Source organism: Astatotilapia calliptera, chromosome 23 (genome assembly GCF_964374335.1).
Source record: "Astatotilapia calliptera chromosome 23, fAstCal68.1, whole genome shotgun sequence".
NCBI classification, from domain to species: Eukaryota; Metazoa; Chordata; class Actinopteri; order Cichliformes; family Cichlidae; genus Astatotilapia; species Astatotilapia calliptera.
Genome location: NC_137443.1, coordinates 14503192 through 14520740, shown reverse-complemented (window position 1 = coordinate 14520740; position 17549 = coordinate 14503192). Strand labels below are relative to the sequence as shown.

Below are 17549 nucleotides of genomic sequence, written 5' to 3'. Positions count from 1 at the left end.
TGTATTTCTCTCTCAGGGCCACACAAAAATAAATACCTTCAATTGGTCCAAGATTCGCAAACTGAGCTTCAAAAGAAAACGTTTCCTGATCAAGCTTCACCCAGAAGTCCATGTAAGTGTTATCAGTGTCCTTCAATCTTAGATTTCATATACACTGAGACTGAGACCAGATGGCTGTATGCATTCTGCTTTTTATTAATCTTTGTTTTAGGGCCCCCATCAGGACACTCTTGAATTTTTGATGGGCAGTCGAGACCAGTGCAAAGTCTTCTGGAAGATCTGCGTTGAGTACCACTCATTCTTCCGACTGTTTGACCACCCACAGCCCAAATCCAAAGCTGTCCTTTTCACTAGAGGCTCCTCTTTCAGATACAGGTATTGACTAAAGACATAAAAATAATGCCATGTGTCACTGTTACTGGTTTAGTACATTGAAGTGGTTTAATTAAAACTCTTTCTGCCAGCGGAAGGACCCAGAAGCAGCTTGTGGAATATGTCAGGGAAAATGGAGCAAAGCGGACCCCTTACCAGAGGTATGTGTGTGTTTGAGTTTAGACACACAATTTATCACAAAGAGAAGCCGTTTCTTTCTAATTCTTCTTAAGCATCCACTGGAAGAGAAATCTGCATAAAATCATAACGGTAATTGTTACAAGATGACATGGAGATCTTATTTTCTTTCAGAAGGAACAGTAAAGTAAGAATGTCAGCTCGATCCCTCGCAACCGATGTGCCAAAACAGGTAAATACTGCAACATGTGGTGATAATACAGCCATAGATTTGGTTAATGGATAAGCTAACACGGATCTTTTTCTCCCTTTATCTCTTTCTGCTGTCCTCTCTGGTTTTGTTTTGTTTTTTGTGTCTCTCTTCTGTGTTGCTTTGTTTTTTTTCAGAGCTTTTCATTCAATGACAGTCTCAGGTTCCCGGGCTCGTCTTCCTCCGCAGCCGTGACTTTCCAGTCAATGCACATCCCTAGCGTTTTCCCGCTAACAGAACGCCAACCTCAGCCCCAGCCTTTGACCGCACTGAGTCAGTCTCCAGCACCTTCTCAGCAGCAGCAGCTTCAGTCCCCTCTGCAAGCCACCAGACCCCCCAGCCCTCCGAAGGAAGAGCCCATCAAGCCTACTTCCCCGTCACCCTACGCTTTTCAAGGTGCCCCCAGCAATCAGGCAGCAGGACACTGCAGCCCCTTGTTTGTGTGTTCAGAGAGTGGCACTGCTCAGTCACAGCCCTCCAAAAATGGCAATGAGGATAATGAGCGTGGGGCCAAGTGGGGTGGAGGGAAGAGGACGGGGTTTTTTACACCTGAGGCTTTTGAGGCAGAGCTTTTGCGTACTAAACAGAACCCCATGTTCTCATTGTCCAGCTCACCACTGCAGGTTACTGAGGAGTTCATTGATGACGATCCCACTGAGATTTCCTTCTATGCCGGGGGTGTTGAGGCCTACTCTTATGGGCTGGAGGATAAAGTAGATAACTTTGATTTAATGGAGGAACTTGAGCTTAGCAAAAACCGGCTCTTTAGTGTGGGAATTGAAGATCTGAATGGGAACCCCAATCCCTTCCCTGACAGTATTGTAGGTCACTCTGAGACTAGTTCTTTGGTTAACAACCGCTCAGAGTGCAGCTCCTTGGATAACCTGGGGCTCAGCTCTGCAGGGGAGTCCATGTCAGCGGGCTACGGAGGAGCTGACACCTCCTCGCTTCGCCTGCCTGGGTCTGACATCCAGTCGGAGGCCAGCTCCATGGTCAACTTCCCAGCGTACTCTGTGCGCTCGGAGAGCAGCTCCGCGGTGCAGTTCAGTGACCTGGTGGAGCAGCTGGAGCAGCTCAGCTACCCGCCCACTGCCACAGAGGGTTCAGGGAATGGTAGCTCAGATTCAGACTCCGACTGGGGCTCTGACAGCGTCCTTCCCCCTGAGCAGAACCTATTTTATAGCAATCCTTTGACGGGAAACAGTGGAATCGAGGGGTTCCTCCTGCAGTGTCACAATCTGCAGGCTCTGACACTAGCAGACCCCTCTGGATCCCCACATGTTAAAATGTAAAGCACTTGAAGACAGTCTAGGGCTGTCCAAATGTAGAGATGACATTATATTACCTGAATTATGCTTCAGCGGGAAATCTGTGTGGTAACCGGAAACTCCTCTTAACCCTACACCATAACCTTCCACATCAGTCTCTGCGGGCTGCATTTCTCAAGAGGTGCACGTCTGGTTATGTGAAAGGTTAAGAGGAGTTTTTGGCTACATGGCAGATTTCCTACTGAAGCATAATTCGGCACATTTCACCATTGAACCAGCACTTAAAAGATGTTTGTAGTTGTTGAAAAAGATGGGTTCTTCTTCATCATCATCGCCATCACCTGAACTTTGAGGCTTCTCAGTGAAGACACCACATCATTTCACTTTGACCTTCCCCATACACAACTTTAGTTGCAGGCAGTGCTATAATCTTAGCTTTTATTTCCTGCCTTGTCTGGTTGAGGAGGTTCTTTTATTTTTAACATCATTCCTATCTTCTCATGGAATTTGGCTCTTATTTTTACGAGAGCCTCGAATGCCATCTCTTTTACAGTTGTCTTCTCTGTAACATTTAGCCTTTTAAGAGAAAATATTGAAATGCATTTTGGAAAAAAGCATTTATTTTGGAAGCTTTATCTTTTTAAGACACAACATGACTCCTGTTAAAACGCTAATGTACGCATTAGCATAGGACAAGTTATCCAAATTACCTTCCACTTGAATAGTGAGTGTTTAATGGAAAAGTTATTCTTCTGTGTGTAAAGTTGATCACTTGAGATGATGGTTTCAGATAATTTAAGCTTGTAAGTAATGCAGAATTTTTAATAATTTTCTACTTTTTAAAAAAAAAATTCTGTCCTGACCTACAGGTTGGAATAAAAATGAGCTAAATGTACTTAAAGTACTTAACAAGCATTTAACTTCTTAACTACTTGTTTGTTTTTAAAAATAATATCTGGCACTTACTGGGCAGTGTAGAGTTTTCTGGTAGATGGTAATCTGTGTCTAATCTCAGGGTTGAAAAATGAAACCAATATTAGTCCCTGTTCAAATGAATATTAAAGCCCCCCTTTTTAAAAAAAAAAAAAAAAAAAAAAAAAACACAGGGCATGCCATTAAGTCTTTTTTTTTTTCCCTGCCCCACTTGTACCTTGCTGCCACCTGCTGGCGAAAGTCAGCATTGTTCACATCCCAAAATCCCCAGCTGTGGTAGTTTTCTTTTGTTTTGATAGGTTTAGAATGTCTATATAATTATATTTTTAGAAAGCCAACACCAGCTAACATTTTAACTCAGCTCAACATGAAAAAAAAAAAGAATGTAAACGGTGTACTGATGAGCCATTAAGTGCGCCGTTAGCACCACTTTCTACAGAATGAATGTATCACCTGTTTGTATGTAAGGCTTTAGTGTTTTAAACTTCTTGATTAACAAATGAAAGCAGAGCAATGAAGCACCTTTTCAAACATTTGATCAGACCTAAAAACTTACAGGAAATCCTTTTGATAACTTTTTTAGGAAACAGGGTTGTTTTTTGGGTTTTTTTGCACATTTCTAAGTAATTTTATAGGAAAAATCCAGGCATTTCGGGTTATTAACACATCAGTGTGGACAGAATATTTCCCTGTAATGTTTGCTCGACTGAGATATATCTGGTGTAAGGATTTGTAAGGGCTGATTCTACATTTAACCCAACTAAGATGACGATGATACAAGCTTTGATTTTCATCTCTTTAATGTGCCCGAACTCAATTCTACTTGATTTTTCTGTACATTTTACAGAATCTCCTTTGTTGTGTGCAGCACTTGCACCTCAATGCAGTTTTTTTTTGTCTTTATTTTTTTGTAATCAGTAGACATCAGATGGGTAAATCTCATCTGTCCTCATTGTCATTTTGAAGGATGGGCAAAACACACCCAAAGTGTTTCTGCAGACTCTGCAGTCACGGGTGTGGACGGGTGTTTCTGTGTCACCATGGAGTAATCGTATTTTGCTTCAGAGTTTTCTGATCTGGAGGATTTGTCTTGATGGCTCTTTATTTTTATTTTTTTCTACCATGTGATTCTTCCCACTTAACTAAAGTTTTCATTAACGACTAGCTGACAATTATAACCAGCTAACCTGCACTTAGACACAAAGTAATCACACCTTAATCCTGAACATGTATATTTTTACTAATCATAAACAGCCTGTACTTAATGTTTTGTATGTTTTTACTTTAAAGAATAAAGTAATCACTTTTGGGTACCATGAATGTCAGACTTAAAATTCTTTAAAGTTGCAGATTAAACTAAAAGGAGTAGTAATGGTGGAACACAAACCCTTTTGGTGTTGGATATTAGCTTAATGGTCAAGAACGTGGAGGATGAAGTTTACGTATGTTGCATATAATATATCTGCTGCTGTATCCTGACGGTGTTTTAGTTGCAGGAACAACTACAAATCAGTTTTTTATTGCGCACAAATCTGTCATTCAGCCAAAATGTTTGCATTGACTCATTAATATCCTACACTGACACCACTCCCTGGTGTGTTCAGAGTGTATCGCATGACACTCCAGGGATCCTGCTAACGTTATTAGAGGAAGAATTCGATATACAGCAGTTTTCCGTCATATTTGAGGCAACAGACGCACATGCTGTTGGGGGTTGGGTCGGACTTGTACACAAGATTCCTCAACCTAATTCCAGCTGTGTGTGTGTGTGCTCGCGCTCTCTGTTTGGACGGGCCTTGTGCCAAGTCATTCCACAGCAAACCCCCCATCCTCCCGCTGTGGAGCCCGACGTCCGCTCCCTCTCCTCCCCTCGTGTCAGTCCCTGTGGTGGGGGCACTTCAAATAAACTATAAACAACTGTTTGCCCTCCAGACAGGCCGCATTCCTGATAACTCTTTGCATGAGCAATTATTTCCGGGTCGAGTAGTGAGTCGTGGAGCGGTCTTTTTTTTTCTTTTTTTTTTTCTTTCTCCTCCCAGCCTCCCCCCCCCCCCCCCCCCCCCCTTCCCTCTCTAATAGAAGTGGAAGAACAGCTGTGGTGACCCATGACTCTGTTAAGATAATGACCTGGCGTTTCATCTTCTTGTTTTGTCTCCTGATTTTCTGTGCAGAACAAAAGCAGCAGAGCCGGTTCTCTGCCGTGAATCGAGCCTGTGTAGCTTACTGTTTGTCTTCCTCGTAGAGGGCGTTTGAAACCAGGGCAGGGGGGGGGGAAATGTGGGAACTATTACTTGCCTTTGTTGCCTTCCCTTTATTTGTGGCTTGTGTGTGATGAACTTGGATTTGTTAGAATCTGTGGCTTTGTTTTTTTCTTTAATAGGAAATGAGATAATTTAGGGGTGGAAAAAATGGTTTGGATGAAGATCAATTTTAATAGTTGCGTACGGTTTCTGAAGGAGGTCAACTACACGCAGAGGTCTTGGTTGTCTTAAGCTCTGCCCTGAAAAGCTCATGTTTAATCTGTATAATTAGTTTTTTAACCCGTCTTTGTTTTTATCCTTTTACTGAAATCTGACACAATATAAGGTGATATAAAGATAAGCATTTTATAATTTTAATTTTCCCTCTTCCACAGATTCAGTGGTGGACAGCCCTCAGCTCTCCCCCGTCGCCTCTAAAGGTCCCCTCTGCCTGTCGCCCTCCTTCCAGATGTCGAACCTCAGCCTGCCGGGCCAGACCCCGTCGCCCCTGCAAAGCCCCATCCTGAGCGAGGTGGGCAGCAATGCCAGGCTAGAGGAGGAGGAGGAAGGCAGGAGGAAGGTACACCTCTTACATGCCAATCCTTCCAACAACCTGCCTCACAACCCTAAAGCACAGAGTACACACTCACTCACTCACTCAGTCCCTCTAATTAACAATGGGATGGGAGGTTTTTTTTGGGGGGGTGTTCTGTTTGTTTTGTTTGGTTTTTCAGTGGAGGGAAAGTTAGTTTTGCTTAAAAGTTTTGAGTTTTCTTTTTGACAGCACGAGTGTTAACTGATGTCTCTCACCGCAGCGATATCCCACCGATAAGGCCTATTTCATTGCCAAAGAGATTCTGACCACAGAGCGAACATACCTGAAGGACCTCGAGGTCATCACTGTGGTAAGTTTTTCTTTTGAAACTTTAAGGACATTTGGACAAAATCAATAAAAAATATATAAACAAAAGCTGTAGGAGCAAAAATGGGTAATCAATCTGAAATTGTGCAGTTCTGCTGTGTCATGCATGTATGAACTTCTATTAACATGATATCATTTTGCATAATACATGCACATGCAGTGTTTCCATGTGTAAAATTGAGTTTTAACTCAGTGTGTTGCATATTGATGATGCTAATTGTTTTGGATGTTTTTATATTACTGGGTAATTCAACCTTCAGTCCTTAAGATGCGAAACTGGCATCAAACCCTATAATTTATATTTTCTGAAGTCCAATAAAGAAATAAAAGGCCTTCTATTTTAAATGCCATACCATTGTTTGTAGAATAGTTTTGGCTAATCTTACGAACACACTCTTTCCCATTTCTCCTTAATGTATAGTGAGTCAGCGTCAGGTGCTTTCATAGGTTGAATGTCAAGTTTTGGAATAAAATCCTCATGCTTTTAATTCTGTACCAATATATGACGAGAGAGAGACGGACACTGGCATCAGAATGAAATCTCAGAAAGCCAGATGTGTTGTAACACTGCTCCCCTTAAAGGCATTTATGCTTGTAGTCGACATGTACTTTTTCTAGCATAGTGTGAATTAGCATGGCCTTTGTTCAGGGCTCTGGTGGCGTGAGCAGTGCTTTGGATTGATGGTTAATGAAGCTGTGATGAAACTTTGCACATGCAAACTTAGCAAATTTTACTAAACTTGAATTTTTTGCAATCAGGTTTCACTGGGGATTCAACACATGCAGTGTATTTTCATGGTTACTGAGACATAAAGTTTATCCTCCTTCAGAATTGCTGCCTAAATAACTACATAGAGACGAGATTTGCTTTTGGGAAGGACGCTGTGAAGAAGAGTTGGGACACTTTTCTTCAGCATCAGCAAGCGTTAAACCAGACTTGCCGTTTTCATTCACACCCATGTACTAACGGGACTTTTGCGTTTGGCTATTCCCAGTGGTTCCGTAGTGCTGTGATCAAAGAAAACGCCATGCCCGAAGGCCTGATGACCCTCCTGTTCTCCAACATCGACCCCATCTACGAGTTCCACCGAGGTTTCCTGAAGGAATTGGACCAGAGACTGGCTCTCTGGTAGGTGCTTCTGGTTGTGGGTGTTCACTGTACCTTGGAAGTTGGATTTTGTAACTGGGGAGTGACGTCATTGCAATTTAAAAAGTTCTGTGTTTGAGAGTGAGAGAAACACCACTTCATCAGGCAGGAGCTTCACTAATAAGAAACTCCGTACATGTTTTTGTTTGTTTTTTCCTAAGGGAGGGGCGTTCAAATGCTCATGTCAAAGGAGACTACCAGAGGATTGGCGACGTGATGCTGAAGAACATGTGTGCCCTTAAGGTAGGACAACTTCAGTTAGTTTAACATGTTTATTTATTCTTTCACAATTGGCTGACAAACAGAGTGACCAGAGTCTCGTTTGGTCTCCAGGAATTCACCAGTTATCTACAGAAACACGATGAAGTGTTAACAGAGCTGGAGAAGGCCTCCAAGAGGCTGAAGAAGCTGGAGACAGTCTACAAAGAGTTTGAATTGCAGAAGGTCTGCTACCTGCCCCTCAACACATTCCTGCTCAAGCCCATCCAGCGACTCATGCACTACAAGCTAATCCTGGAGAGACTGTGCAAGCATTATTCCCCTGCCCACCGCGATTATGACGACTGCAAGGGTGAGTTTTCTAAAGCTTCTTTTACGTCATGACGGTGATGATAATACCCCACCATCTCACAGCATCAGTCCTTTGTAACATTCGAATGCATCAACTAGTAGTAAGCAAGGGAACTGCAAATGGTAGCATGCAGCAAGAGCACATTGTCCCTCTGGTGAAGACCGCTTACTTTCACCCAATAAAGTATTCACAAGTTTATTCACTGCATATGCATTATATAATATGTAGTACATTTGTATAATATGAATTATGAAAATGTACAGTTTATAAGGTGGGGAAAGCTGCAGTCAGCTGACACTAAAGACGCTTGGATGAGTGACAAACGTTTCTCCCACTGAAAACGCTACGACTAACGCTATTAATCTGGAAATGCTTCCGTATATTTACTATCTTTGAGTGTTATCACAAGCAGGTTTGTAGTGAAATAGTCTAGTTTTATTCATTCTTTGAGACAAGATTAATACATCATATATTAATGTGTAAGAGAAATATTAAAACTTTCAAAGGAAACGGTATTCATGTGGAAAATCATTTCCACTTTACTTGGTCGTCACTGTAGCAGGAATGTGATAAGTCTGCCATGTATCATCTTCTGGTTATTCATTTGTCTTCCCATACAGAGGCTCTGAAGGAAGTGGCGGAGATAGCCACTCAGCTTCAAAGCAGTCTTATCCGGCTGGAGAATTTCCAGAAGCTCACAGAGCTGCAGAGAGACCTGATCGGCATCGAGAACTTGACTGCACCAGGCAGGGTGGGTGCAGTGGCACAGAGCGAAGTGCAGGAAATAAGTGCATACAATCTAACAAGGTTGTCTTTTTTTTTTTTTTTTTTTTTTTTTTTTACAGGAGTTCATTCGAGAGGGGTGCTTGTACAAGCTCACCAAAAAGGGGCTACAGCAGAGGATGTTTTTCCTGGTTAGTTAAAAACAAAATCTACTTCCACTTAACGTCTAAAGCTTCTAATCATTGTTAGCACTTTTTAATCTTTGCCTTCATGTCTTTTCAGTTCTCTGACATGCTCCTTTACACAAGCAAAGGTGTTACAGCAACCAATCAGTTCAAAGTCCATGGACAGCTGCCCCTTCATGGCATGATAGTGAGTCTGCAGTCTCTTCTCTTAACCTCTGCCATCCTGTTTTAACCATTAAAGCTCCCAATAAGACTCTGTAGTTAGGTTTACACAAAAGCTAACATCTCATAATCAGGTACTCCAATTCTTCTGACACACAAAGTGTTGAGAAGGGAGGGTGAGGGTCTCCTAACTTTACATGTCTCTGCTTTGCTTCTGGCTGCAGCTCATAGTGTTGGATGCACCGGTAAGTCCTCTGAGCTCTGCCAGCTTGGATGCCCAAACCGACCCTTCTTTCCTCCCATGCCCATGTAGAAAAAGCAAAAAGCTCATCTCAAGACAATAGACTCCATATAAAAAGAAATGGAAATAGCCTCAGCTTTTGAAACATGAAGCAAATGTTTAAAGCCTAAACTTGCATTCTTTCTAATGGCCAGCAGGGGGCAGTGATTCTGATTCCAAAAAGAAGTAATGCTGCATAGAAATCTGAGAAAATGAGCCTGCTTCTCACTCCTGTGTACCTAATACACATGTTTACTAAATTATCAGCTATTTTACTTGAACTGAGACTTGAAGAATAATTCAGTGTGACGACTTTGATGGAGAAGTTTCTGCTGGTTTCTCAGTCAGATCCACCCCTCCATCATCTGTACAGGTTCAAAACACTGAGGTGGTGACTGCCAAAATGATCACAAATCAATGGGTGATGTCTTAATGGCTACATCCATTTTTTTTTTTTTTAATTAAATATACAGTGTTTACTCAAGACACACAGACATGTCGGCCTCTGCCTGTCATAACTACTCATAATTCTATACAAATAAATACAAGGGTGAACTATCAGCAGGGCACGGTGATGTGTGTTTTGACTTACACATGGATATCATTAGGATATGAAAGATAAGATGACCACACCACAGTTTACCTCCAGACACATAGATGCTTCAGTAGAGGCTCTTTCCCAGGTCTCGCTGTGACTCCAGACGTTTTACATTTGTTCTCCCTTTCTGCTCCTGATCTGAAACCATTCATGGTGAAGAACATTATTTGGATTTCACCCGTTTCCTCCATCTAGCTTGCATTTTTGCTTTCTTTTAATAGTTTCCTTTTTCTGCTTATAGGTAGAAGAAAGTGAAAATGAATGGTCGGTGCCTCACTGCTTCACCATTTACTCTGCTCAGAGGACCATTGTGGTGGCTGCCAGGTAAGACTAGGAAGGGGAGAAGTTGGAGTAGTGGCATGTGACTGTGCATGCAGTGAACAGCACATTTGTGTGTATCATGTACTTCCAGTCCCATGTAATTATTACCATCACAAATAAACATCAAATAAATGCAAGTAAATCTAATGCAGATCCAAACAGGTGTTCTAAGTGAACCTTCAGCAAACACCAGGTGCCTGAATCCAGTCAAATACTGCTCCTTTTATTGGCACGAGTGATAAATATGTGTGTTCACTGTAATATAAACATCATTACCTGAGCCATCCACTGTAAACTTCCATCAGTATAAGAGTCATGTTTCTGGTTTGCCTTGACCTGCCCTTGTTAGTATAGTAGTCTGAATACTTGGTGGGTTTTTCCTCAAAGTAAAGTGGCTTATGTTATTTTTGGCCTGTCAGACTTCATTGGCCACATCACCACATTCTTACATCTCTAAAGTTCTTATGGTCTTGATTTAAAATCTCTACAAATTCAGGCCAAAAGCACAGAAACGAAGAACCCTGTTATAATAAACTGGAAGTATCCCAATAATGTGTTACATCATCCTCAGTTCTCTCTAAAAATGTGTCCGCAACGCCGTAATTTGTCTGTTTGTGATTTCAGCTCTAAAGTGGAGATGGGAAAGTGGATTGAGGATCTGAACTTGGCTATCGACATGGCCAAGAAGTCTCAAGAGAAATCCAGCATCTTTCTTGACGCTGGACTCAGCGATCGCTCCAACCGTAAGTTTTCTTTTAAACTCGATACCTACACAGCCTTGAGTGTAAATGTGTGTTTTTGTGGCTATTTTGAGTTTTTTCTCAGCTTAGTGAGCAGAAAATCCCGTTTGGACACAAACACCCCAAACGTACTGTTAATCCCTCCCCCTCCTCTCCTCTACACAACTTCCTGTCCTCCATCCTCCCCCCTTAGGGTCGTCCGACGAGGTTTCTCTGGAGCAGGAGTCTGAGGATGACATGAACTCCTCCCGCACTTCACTGGACAAGCAGACGCACCACCGTGCCAACACAACCATGCATGTGTGCTGGCATCGCAACACCAGTGTGTCTATGTCTGACCACAGCCTGGCTGTGGAGGTACTCCTCCCCTGCCCCAAATTACATGCAAACACTGCCATTTACATACACCAGCATGCACACGACACACACCAACAGCACGTACATCAAACCTCCCATCTTCATACCAGCATCAGTGGAGTGAGCGGAAATGGCTTTGCATTCTGTTTTCTTCTGAACCCTTTAACGCCTTTTTAAATGCTCATTTTTTCCACCTTTTTCCATTTTAAGTTCTTTAAGGCTCTAACAGTCAATTTCTCCTTGATAGATCATCTTCTGTTCTTTATGTGCATGCAAGAACCTTCCTCTGACACTGGCTTTTCACCCCACAGACCTGAAGGATTTCCTAACATGCTCTTCTTTCCACTTCTCAGAGCTAACATGCTAACACTTTTTTCTGCACCCTCTTGTTCCTTTTTTCCCCGCCTCTCTCTCTCTCTCTTCAACCTCCTCCAGTCTTCGGTTCTCCGGCTATCTCACCAGAACTTCCTCCTCGCTATCTCCTCGGTCAGGGCCAAAGACCAAATACCATCACACATGTTTGCTGGTACCGAAACCAGAACCTCTCTCTCACTGATTACCTCCGCATGAACCAGGTACTCGATCCACTGACCCGAAAGAGAATACTGAGCTACACAGTGACCGTGTTCCCTCCCTAAAGTCATAAAGAGTTAGAATTGATGAAGAGTGATGTTGGAATTCCAAGAAATACAAACATCTTATTTGTCAATTTATTGCTAGAATTGCTACTTTGTGTCCCAGGAGATGCATTCAAAACAAATTAAAGTCTCCATTTCAGTTTGGATCTTCCTACCAAAACAAATAATGTTAAATAGAAGAATTATTAGAAGTAAAGCACGCAAAAATGAAGGCAACACGAGCATTTAGATAATGAAGAACGGAAAATGCATATATTTTAAATACCAGATTGAGAAGTTGGAAGCAGAGCGAAGGAGCCAGGCTACCTCAGGCTGTGGAGCTTGAGACTCTTTATTCAAGGGTTGTGTTTGAGCCTCACATTGGGTAATGAAATTTTAAGCACTTTGGTCAGGAAAACTAGAAAAGTGTTTTAGCATTTTAAAAATGCCAGATATTTATTTCAGTCTCCAAGTGTCAGAAAGAAAAACAGCTCCACGGCTAATCTCCCTGTTGGGTAGACTCCTTAGTGTACTGAATAGAATTATATAAAAATTTAACAGAAGCATGAAAGCAAAAATGGTTTGTTTTTTAAGGTTTGGGTTTTGTAAATCAAAATCTGAATCAGAGTTTAAGCAAGAACTGATATGCTCATGCTTGTATCTCTCCTCGGTTGGACTAAGATGGTGGCGGTTTCAAATTTTTAGATGCAAATCAGAGCTGAGGGCTGTGTGTTGGCAAGCCAGAGTTTACTGTGCCAGGAAGGTCTCTCTTTACCTGGTTAAATCACCATGGTAATGGTGAACAAACTGAATAGTCTTCTTGGCAGCTAACGCAGACGCACATTAGCAAAAACAGCCGAGTTACAACCACTTGTTGATGAAACGCAGGGTTAGTGAGGCCGTGTATCACATGGACGTGCATGAGCAAAACAAAACTACTGTTATAATTACTACAGATCAAACTCCACCTTCAGAGCGCCAGCATGCATTAACTCTTTCACCTTAGAATTAACACACAAACATGCATTATCTACAGATCACATGAATGAAACTTTAAACTCCAGCATTAAATCCATTTAATTTTAGCAATCATCAGTGTCTAACCTTGTTCCTTTCTCCTCTTTCCTCTGTAGAACCAGCTCTCGGGTTACCTCCTGAGGAAGTTCAAGAACAGTAACGGTTGGCAGAAACTCTGGGTCGTTTTCACCAACTTCTGCTTGTTCTTCTATAAGACACATCAGGTCAGCCCTCATAGATCTGTGACAAAGATCGAGCCCACGTAAAAGCACGTCACTGAGGTGTCTGTCGATGTCTCGTTTGCAGGACGACTTCCCGCTGGCTAGCCTTCCACTGCTCGGCTACACGGTCAGCACGCCCGAGGAATCGGACAGCATTCACAAGGAGTACGTCTTCAAACTTCAGTTCAAGTCTCACGTATACTTTTTCAGAGCAGAGAGCGAGTACACCTTTGAAAGGTAAGTTGATTCAGGTCAGTTGATTCCTCCAACCGTGCAGTTCTTCATCCATCAGATTACAGTAGCATGTCTGCTCTTCACAGATGGATGGAGGTGATCAAAAGTGCAGCCAGCACTGCAGGCAGGATGAGCCTCCTCATACCTAAAGGAGGTCCCATGGAGATCAACGGAAACTGAAATGAGCGTCGTGTATCTGGAGGCTGGGCCTCTGGGGCATCAGAGACTTGTCGGTGTCATTTCTATGTGAAATAGACATTTAAACATTAACAAATGAAAGATACTGCCAGTTTCAAGTGTTAACATTTTTCTTCTTGATTCTAATGGTCTCTGCATTTTGCTTGATTAATGATGTAAATGGTAACATTTGTCCCACTATACAGGATATAATGAAAGGGAGAGGTGTACATTATGAGCTTTTTTTTTTTTTTCCTGCATATGTTGTGCTCTTGTTTCTTTGATCGCATAGACTGATGGGAGATGCTGTTTTTATGGGACCAACACAAAGGGCTTAAATTCAGGTTTTCTGAAGGACTGAAGCTTTACTGGGTACAGTACTGTACCGGGACTGACTGGGATACAGATGAAATACAGTATGTGGGGAATGAAGGTACTGCAAATTGTATGTGCTCTCTAAACTGTACTTTGAAAGCGCTGAGGGCATTAGTGAGGAAGAGGTGAACGGGAAGGTAATGAGATGCTGAAGCAAGTGGGAGACTCGATGATTTGGGAAGTTTTAGGGAATTCACGCTGCTGCGAGGAAGCGGATTTGTTGTGGGCAGTATTTTTCTATACTCTGAGGCCAGACCTGATTGCTTTATTTGCTCTGAGTGGGAGAATGCAATCAGTGTTTGAAACTTTTAAAAGGGAGCTGTTGTGTTTTATGCGCCTGGTTAGTTAGGCAGCGTTAAGGTCAGTCTGGTGCTACGTTTCTCTCTTTTAATATCTCATGTTTCCTGTTTTTATGACCCATAGGGATTTACTACTTGAGGACATGCTGCGCAACAATTTTTTTTTTCTAGTGTTTACTTTGTGAAATTTGCAGATTTTCCTTCTAAAAGCTAAAGAGAACATATTTTTAAGTAATTGTTTGAGGATGACTTGCCACATGTCAGACTTTTACATGAACGGGAGCTGCACAGATAGTAGTGTAGTGTTTTACATGAATCCATGGTATTATTTGGTTTATATATTTTTAAGAAGACTGGAATCTTGTTGCTCTGTGTGTGATGTGTTTATTTTTTTTATTTTTTGTGTGTGTGTGTGTGTGTGTGTGTGTGTGTGTGTGTGTGTGTGTTTGTGGTGAAGCCAAGCGTGCAGTCCTACTTGCACCTCCCTCCCCCTCCCCGCCTCTGGAGCTTAAAGAGAAAGTGATGATGGAGGTAATCTCCGAACCATCAGGCATTCTGTGCGAGTAAGAGGCAGACTCTGCTGCACACTTAACATCCAGTATGTTATTCCTATTTATTGTGTAGGATGTCGTCAGGGCCAGGCTCCTGAATACACTCATGTAGTCTTCATGTTATTCCATTTAAAAACCTAACAAATAAAGCATAATTTGAATCAGACTTCTTGTGGCTTTGTGCTTACATTGGTGCCCGTTTACTACTTTACGTTTAAGACGTCAGTTAGATGTTTTTGGTTCAGTGGACCTAAACTTATTTACTGTCATGTGTATATTGCTTCAATGGTGAATGCTCAACTTAAAAATACCTGAATGATTTTTCTTTTTTAATCTTTATTTAACCAGGAAGTCTTAATCTCTTTTGCAAGCGGTCTTGCTGTCAAGATAAGCAGCATGGACCAAAGTACACATTGCATTTTCAAAGCAACTGAATTTACTTTTTCTGAAAATGTTAATTTCTTTGAAGTTCACATCACTGCAATAAACAGCCACCTGAGCTTCATATTCATATGGCTGAGAAATCCTGTGTAAGTATGAGAGCATGCACAATCTGTACAGATGTCTCAAACCAAGGTGGAGCTTTGGCTCTACATTTTAAAAAAACAAAGTCACCATTCTGCTGTTAAAACCCTCTTCCAAAAACCAGCCGTTAAGAAGGAAGAAAGGCTTTAAAGAAGGAAGAAGATGGCCACAATTATTTATTTTAGATGCAGGACGAACTCCGGGGCTGCCCCAAGGCTGAATACAAGATAAATTTGAATTATTTTTAACACTGCATCATGCAAATCTACTGCAATACCCCCAAGAAATTAGCATAATAGTTCCCCTTTGTGATAATCTCTAGACAAGTTGCACAAAATCTTCACTTCCTATAAAAGTCAGCCCATCTTTATGCAACACTAACATTTGACCAGACTAGCTTTTGAAAGCATTGAAAGAAATTCTTCATTTATCTCTGAAATTACTTTATTAAATAGAGTGGAACTTATCTAATAATGGTTTTCTTGTAGGGTCTAAGTACATTTTAATATCTCAGATCTGTTGCTTTACATAATGAACATTAGATAAAACCTTAAGGTCACATATGACTACTCGTAAAAATTGAATATAAAAACATTAGGAGGCATTTAACTGTACATAAAACCTGACAAAAAGCATCTAAAGTGTTGGGATGAGAAGAGACTGAAACGTCCAGAAATGAGTAGAGGTTTCACTTGCATGTTGCCTAGTTAAGTGCACATTATCCACAAGTAACCAAACAGAAAAATGTGTCAAGTTTCACTGAGTAATTTCAAAATACAGGTATCATTTATAGAACTGACATAATTTATATGTACAAAACAAAATGTTTTGGTCTTGATTTGAGACAGTCAGAAAATAAACACACAAAATTAAAACTAGCGTGCCAAACTAGTTCCCCACACGGCATGTATTTTCTCATATTAACTGCTGGATCTTATGCCAGACTTGGCTGAGCGAGACGACTTTGAAACGTGCAGAATTTCATAGTTTGGATTTTAAGGAACGAGCCACATCCCCCATTAATCAAATTAAGCATTTGCTCATGTATAGATAGGATGATGAGGTTAAACAACATATTTAAGAAAATGCCAAAGAGGAATAGTGAGCTGGAACACTAAATAAATGTGTTATTGCATTATTTAAAAAAAAGTGTAGCCTTTACTTTACACCTGACTGTACAGCAGTGTTGACGAGACTGCTGCTCACTTGAGAAATAGCATCAGATCTGCACAGCTTGCATAACCTGAACCACAACGACGGTAAAATGTACACACTTTGTGCTGGACATTTTGAAGATAAGAGAAATCAGCCTTCTCCCTGTTCAGGGTGAGACTCGCAGTTTGGGGAGTTTTTTTTTTTTTTTTTTTATGTCTCATGTATTACAGAGGATCTGCAGAAAATAATGCCAGTCAGTCATAAACAAAGCAGGGCATTCCTCAGGCTTGTCCAAACAGCACTGAGCAGTGGGTGTGGTGTCTTCCCCAGAAATGCTGATACTGCTCGTCTGCCAAGCTGATGTGTTCAAACATTTTTCTGCTGGGGAGTGGTGAAGGCGTGTCTCCTTTACTTTTCAGACAACAATGTGCCTCCACTTCAGAAGGGTCTTTGTGGCTGTCAGTAATGATGACTGCAGCTTTTAACAGTTAAACTCTACAGCCCAAAGACTTTAGAATTAGTTCTTGTTTGATTACCTTTGTCGCTAAGTTTTTTTTTCATTTTCTTCACTTCACAAGCTTTATCTGCATTAACACAGAGTTCTAAGATTACAGCTTTTGATTTCTGCCTTAATAAACTGAGTAAAGTGGTGCACCGTGTTGCTTTCTTTATCACGGCTAACTCTTATCTGTGCTGGACGACTGTGTCACAGAGGGTTCCCATAAAAAAGTGACCTCCCTCATTTGAAGTACATTATGAAAAAGGCGGACACCGTGTGACTTTGAGCTTATCTCCTCCTGTGAAATGTACAACAACAGCTGTGAGTCCACCACCACCCAGCCCCTATTTGGTTTAAAGGAATCATTTACTTTTGTAAGAAATGTGTGCCAACCTGTTTTCTTGCTGAGCTGGACAAGACGCTTGACGTGAACCAAGCTTTGTTTGTCGTAGCCAGAAACAAATCAGATTTAGTCCCATTACTGGAAATACTCCAGTCGATGACGATACTGCCTGCCACTTCTGGCTGTGAGATCTCTAGACAAATAACCAAATCAACACTTTGTGCACTCAATTAAAGATTAGAATGACTTTGTAGTATTGTACTGACAATCTGATATATAGTTTTATGTGAAAATGGCTCTAGTGAGTGCTAATGTTATCTTGGACACGG

General features: G+C 41.5%; 1 protein-coding gene and 1 long non-coding RNA gene across 4 annotated transcripts in view; one reads left to right on the top strand and one right to left on the bottom strand.

Annotated features, from left to right (window-relative positions):
* Nucleotides 1–14864, top strand: part of farp2 (FERM, RhoGEF and pleckstrin domain protein 2) — a 30413-nt gene extending 15549 nt beyond the window's left edge. Inside the window, exons 9-28 of one of the 3 annotated variants that reach the window (XM_026158127.2) lie at nucleotides 17–112; nucleotides 212–375; nucleotides 465–533; nucleotides 685–742; nucleotides 898–1156; nucleotides 5597–5733; nucleotides 6017–6106; nucleotides 7119–7252; nucleotides 7432–7513; nucleotides 7604–7841; nucleotides 8462–8592; nucleotides 8687–8755; nucleotides 8847–8936; nucleotides 9136–9156; nucleotides 10031–10113; nucleotides 10735–10853; nucleotides 11044–11207; nucleotides 12958–13065; nucleotides 13148–13299; nucleotides 13383–14864. In XM_026158127.2, coding sequence (XP_026013912.1) covers nucleotides 17–112; nucleotides 212–375; nucleotides 465–533; nucleotides 685–742; nucleotides 898–1156; nucleotides 5597–5733; nucleotides 6017–6106; nucleotides 7119–7252; nucleotides 7432–7513; nucleotides 7604–7841; nucleotides 8462–8592; nucleotides 8687–8755; nucleotides 8847–8936; nucleotides 9136–9156; nucleotides 10031–10113; nucleotides 10735–10853; nucleotides 11044–11207; nucleotides 12958–13065; nucleotides 13148–13299; nucleotides 13383–13476 — 2358 coding nt within the window. In that variant the 3' untranslated portion in view covers nucleotides 13477–14864. Of the gene's footprint in view, nucleotides 1–16; nucleotides 113–211; nucleotides 376–464; nucleotides 534–684; nucleotides 743–897; nucleotides 1157–5596; nucleotides 5782–6016; nucleotides 6107–7118; nucleotides 7253–7431; nucleotides 7514–7603; nucleotides 7842–8461; nucleotides 8593–8686; nucleotides 8756–8846; nucleotides 8937–9135; nucleotides 9157–10030; nucleotides 10114–10734; nucleotides 10854–11043; nucleotides 11208–12957; nucleotides 13066–13147; nucleotides 13300–13382 lie in introns of all 3 variants that reach the window. The other 2 variants (XM_026158124.2, XM_026158125.2) reach the window with 2 other exon arrangements.
* LOC145424222 (uncharacterized) lies at nucleotides 9637–13065 on the bottom strand. Its single transcript, XR_013905242.1, has 2 exons — nucleotides 12929–13065; nucleotides 9637–9927 (listed from the first exon to the last, which is right to left on the bottom strand). It is a non-coding gene; the product is annotated as an uncharacterized LOC145424222 (long non-coding RNA).
* Nucleotides 14865–17549: the final 2685 nt, after the last annotated feature.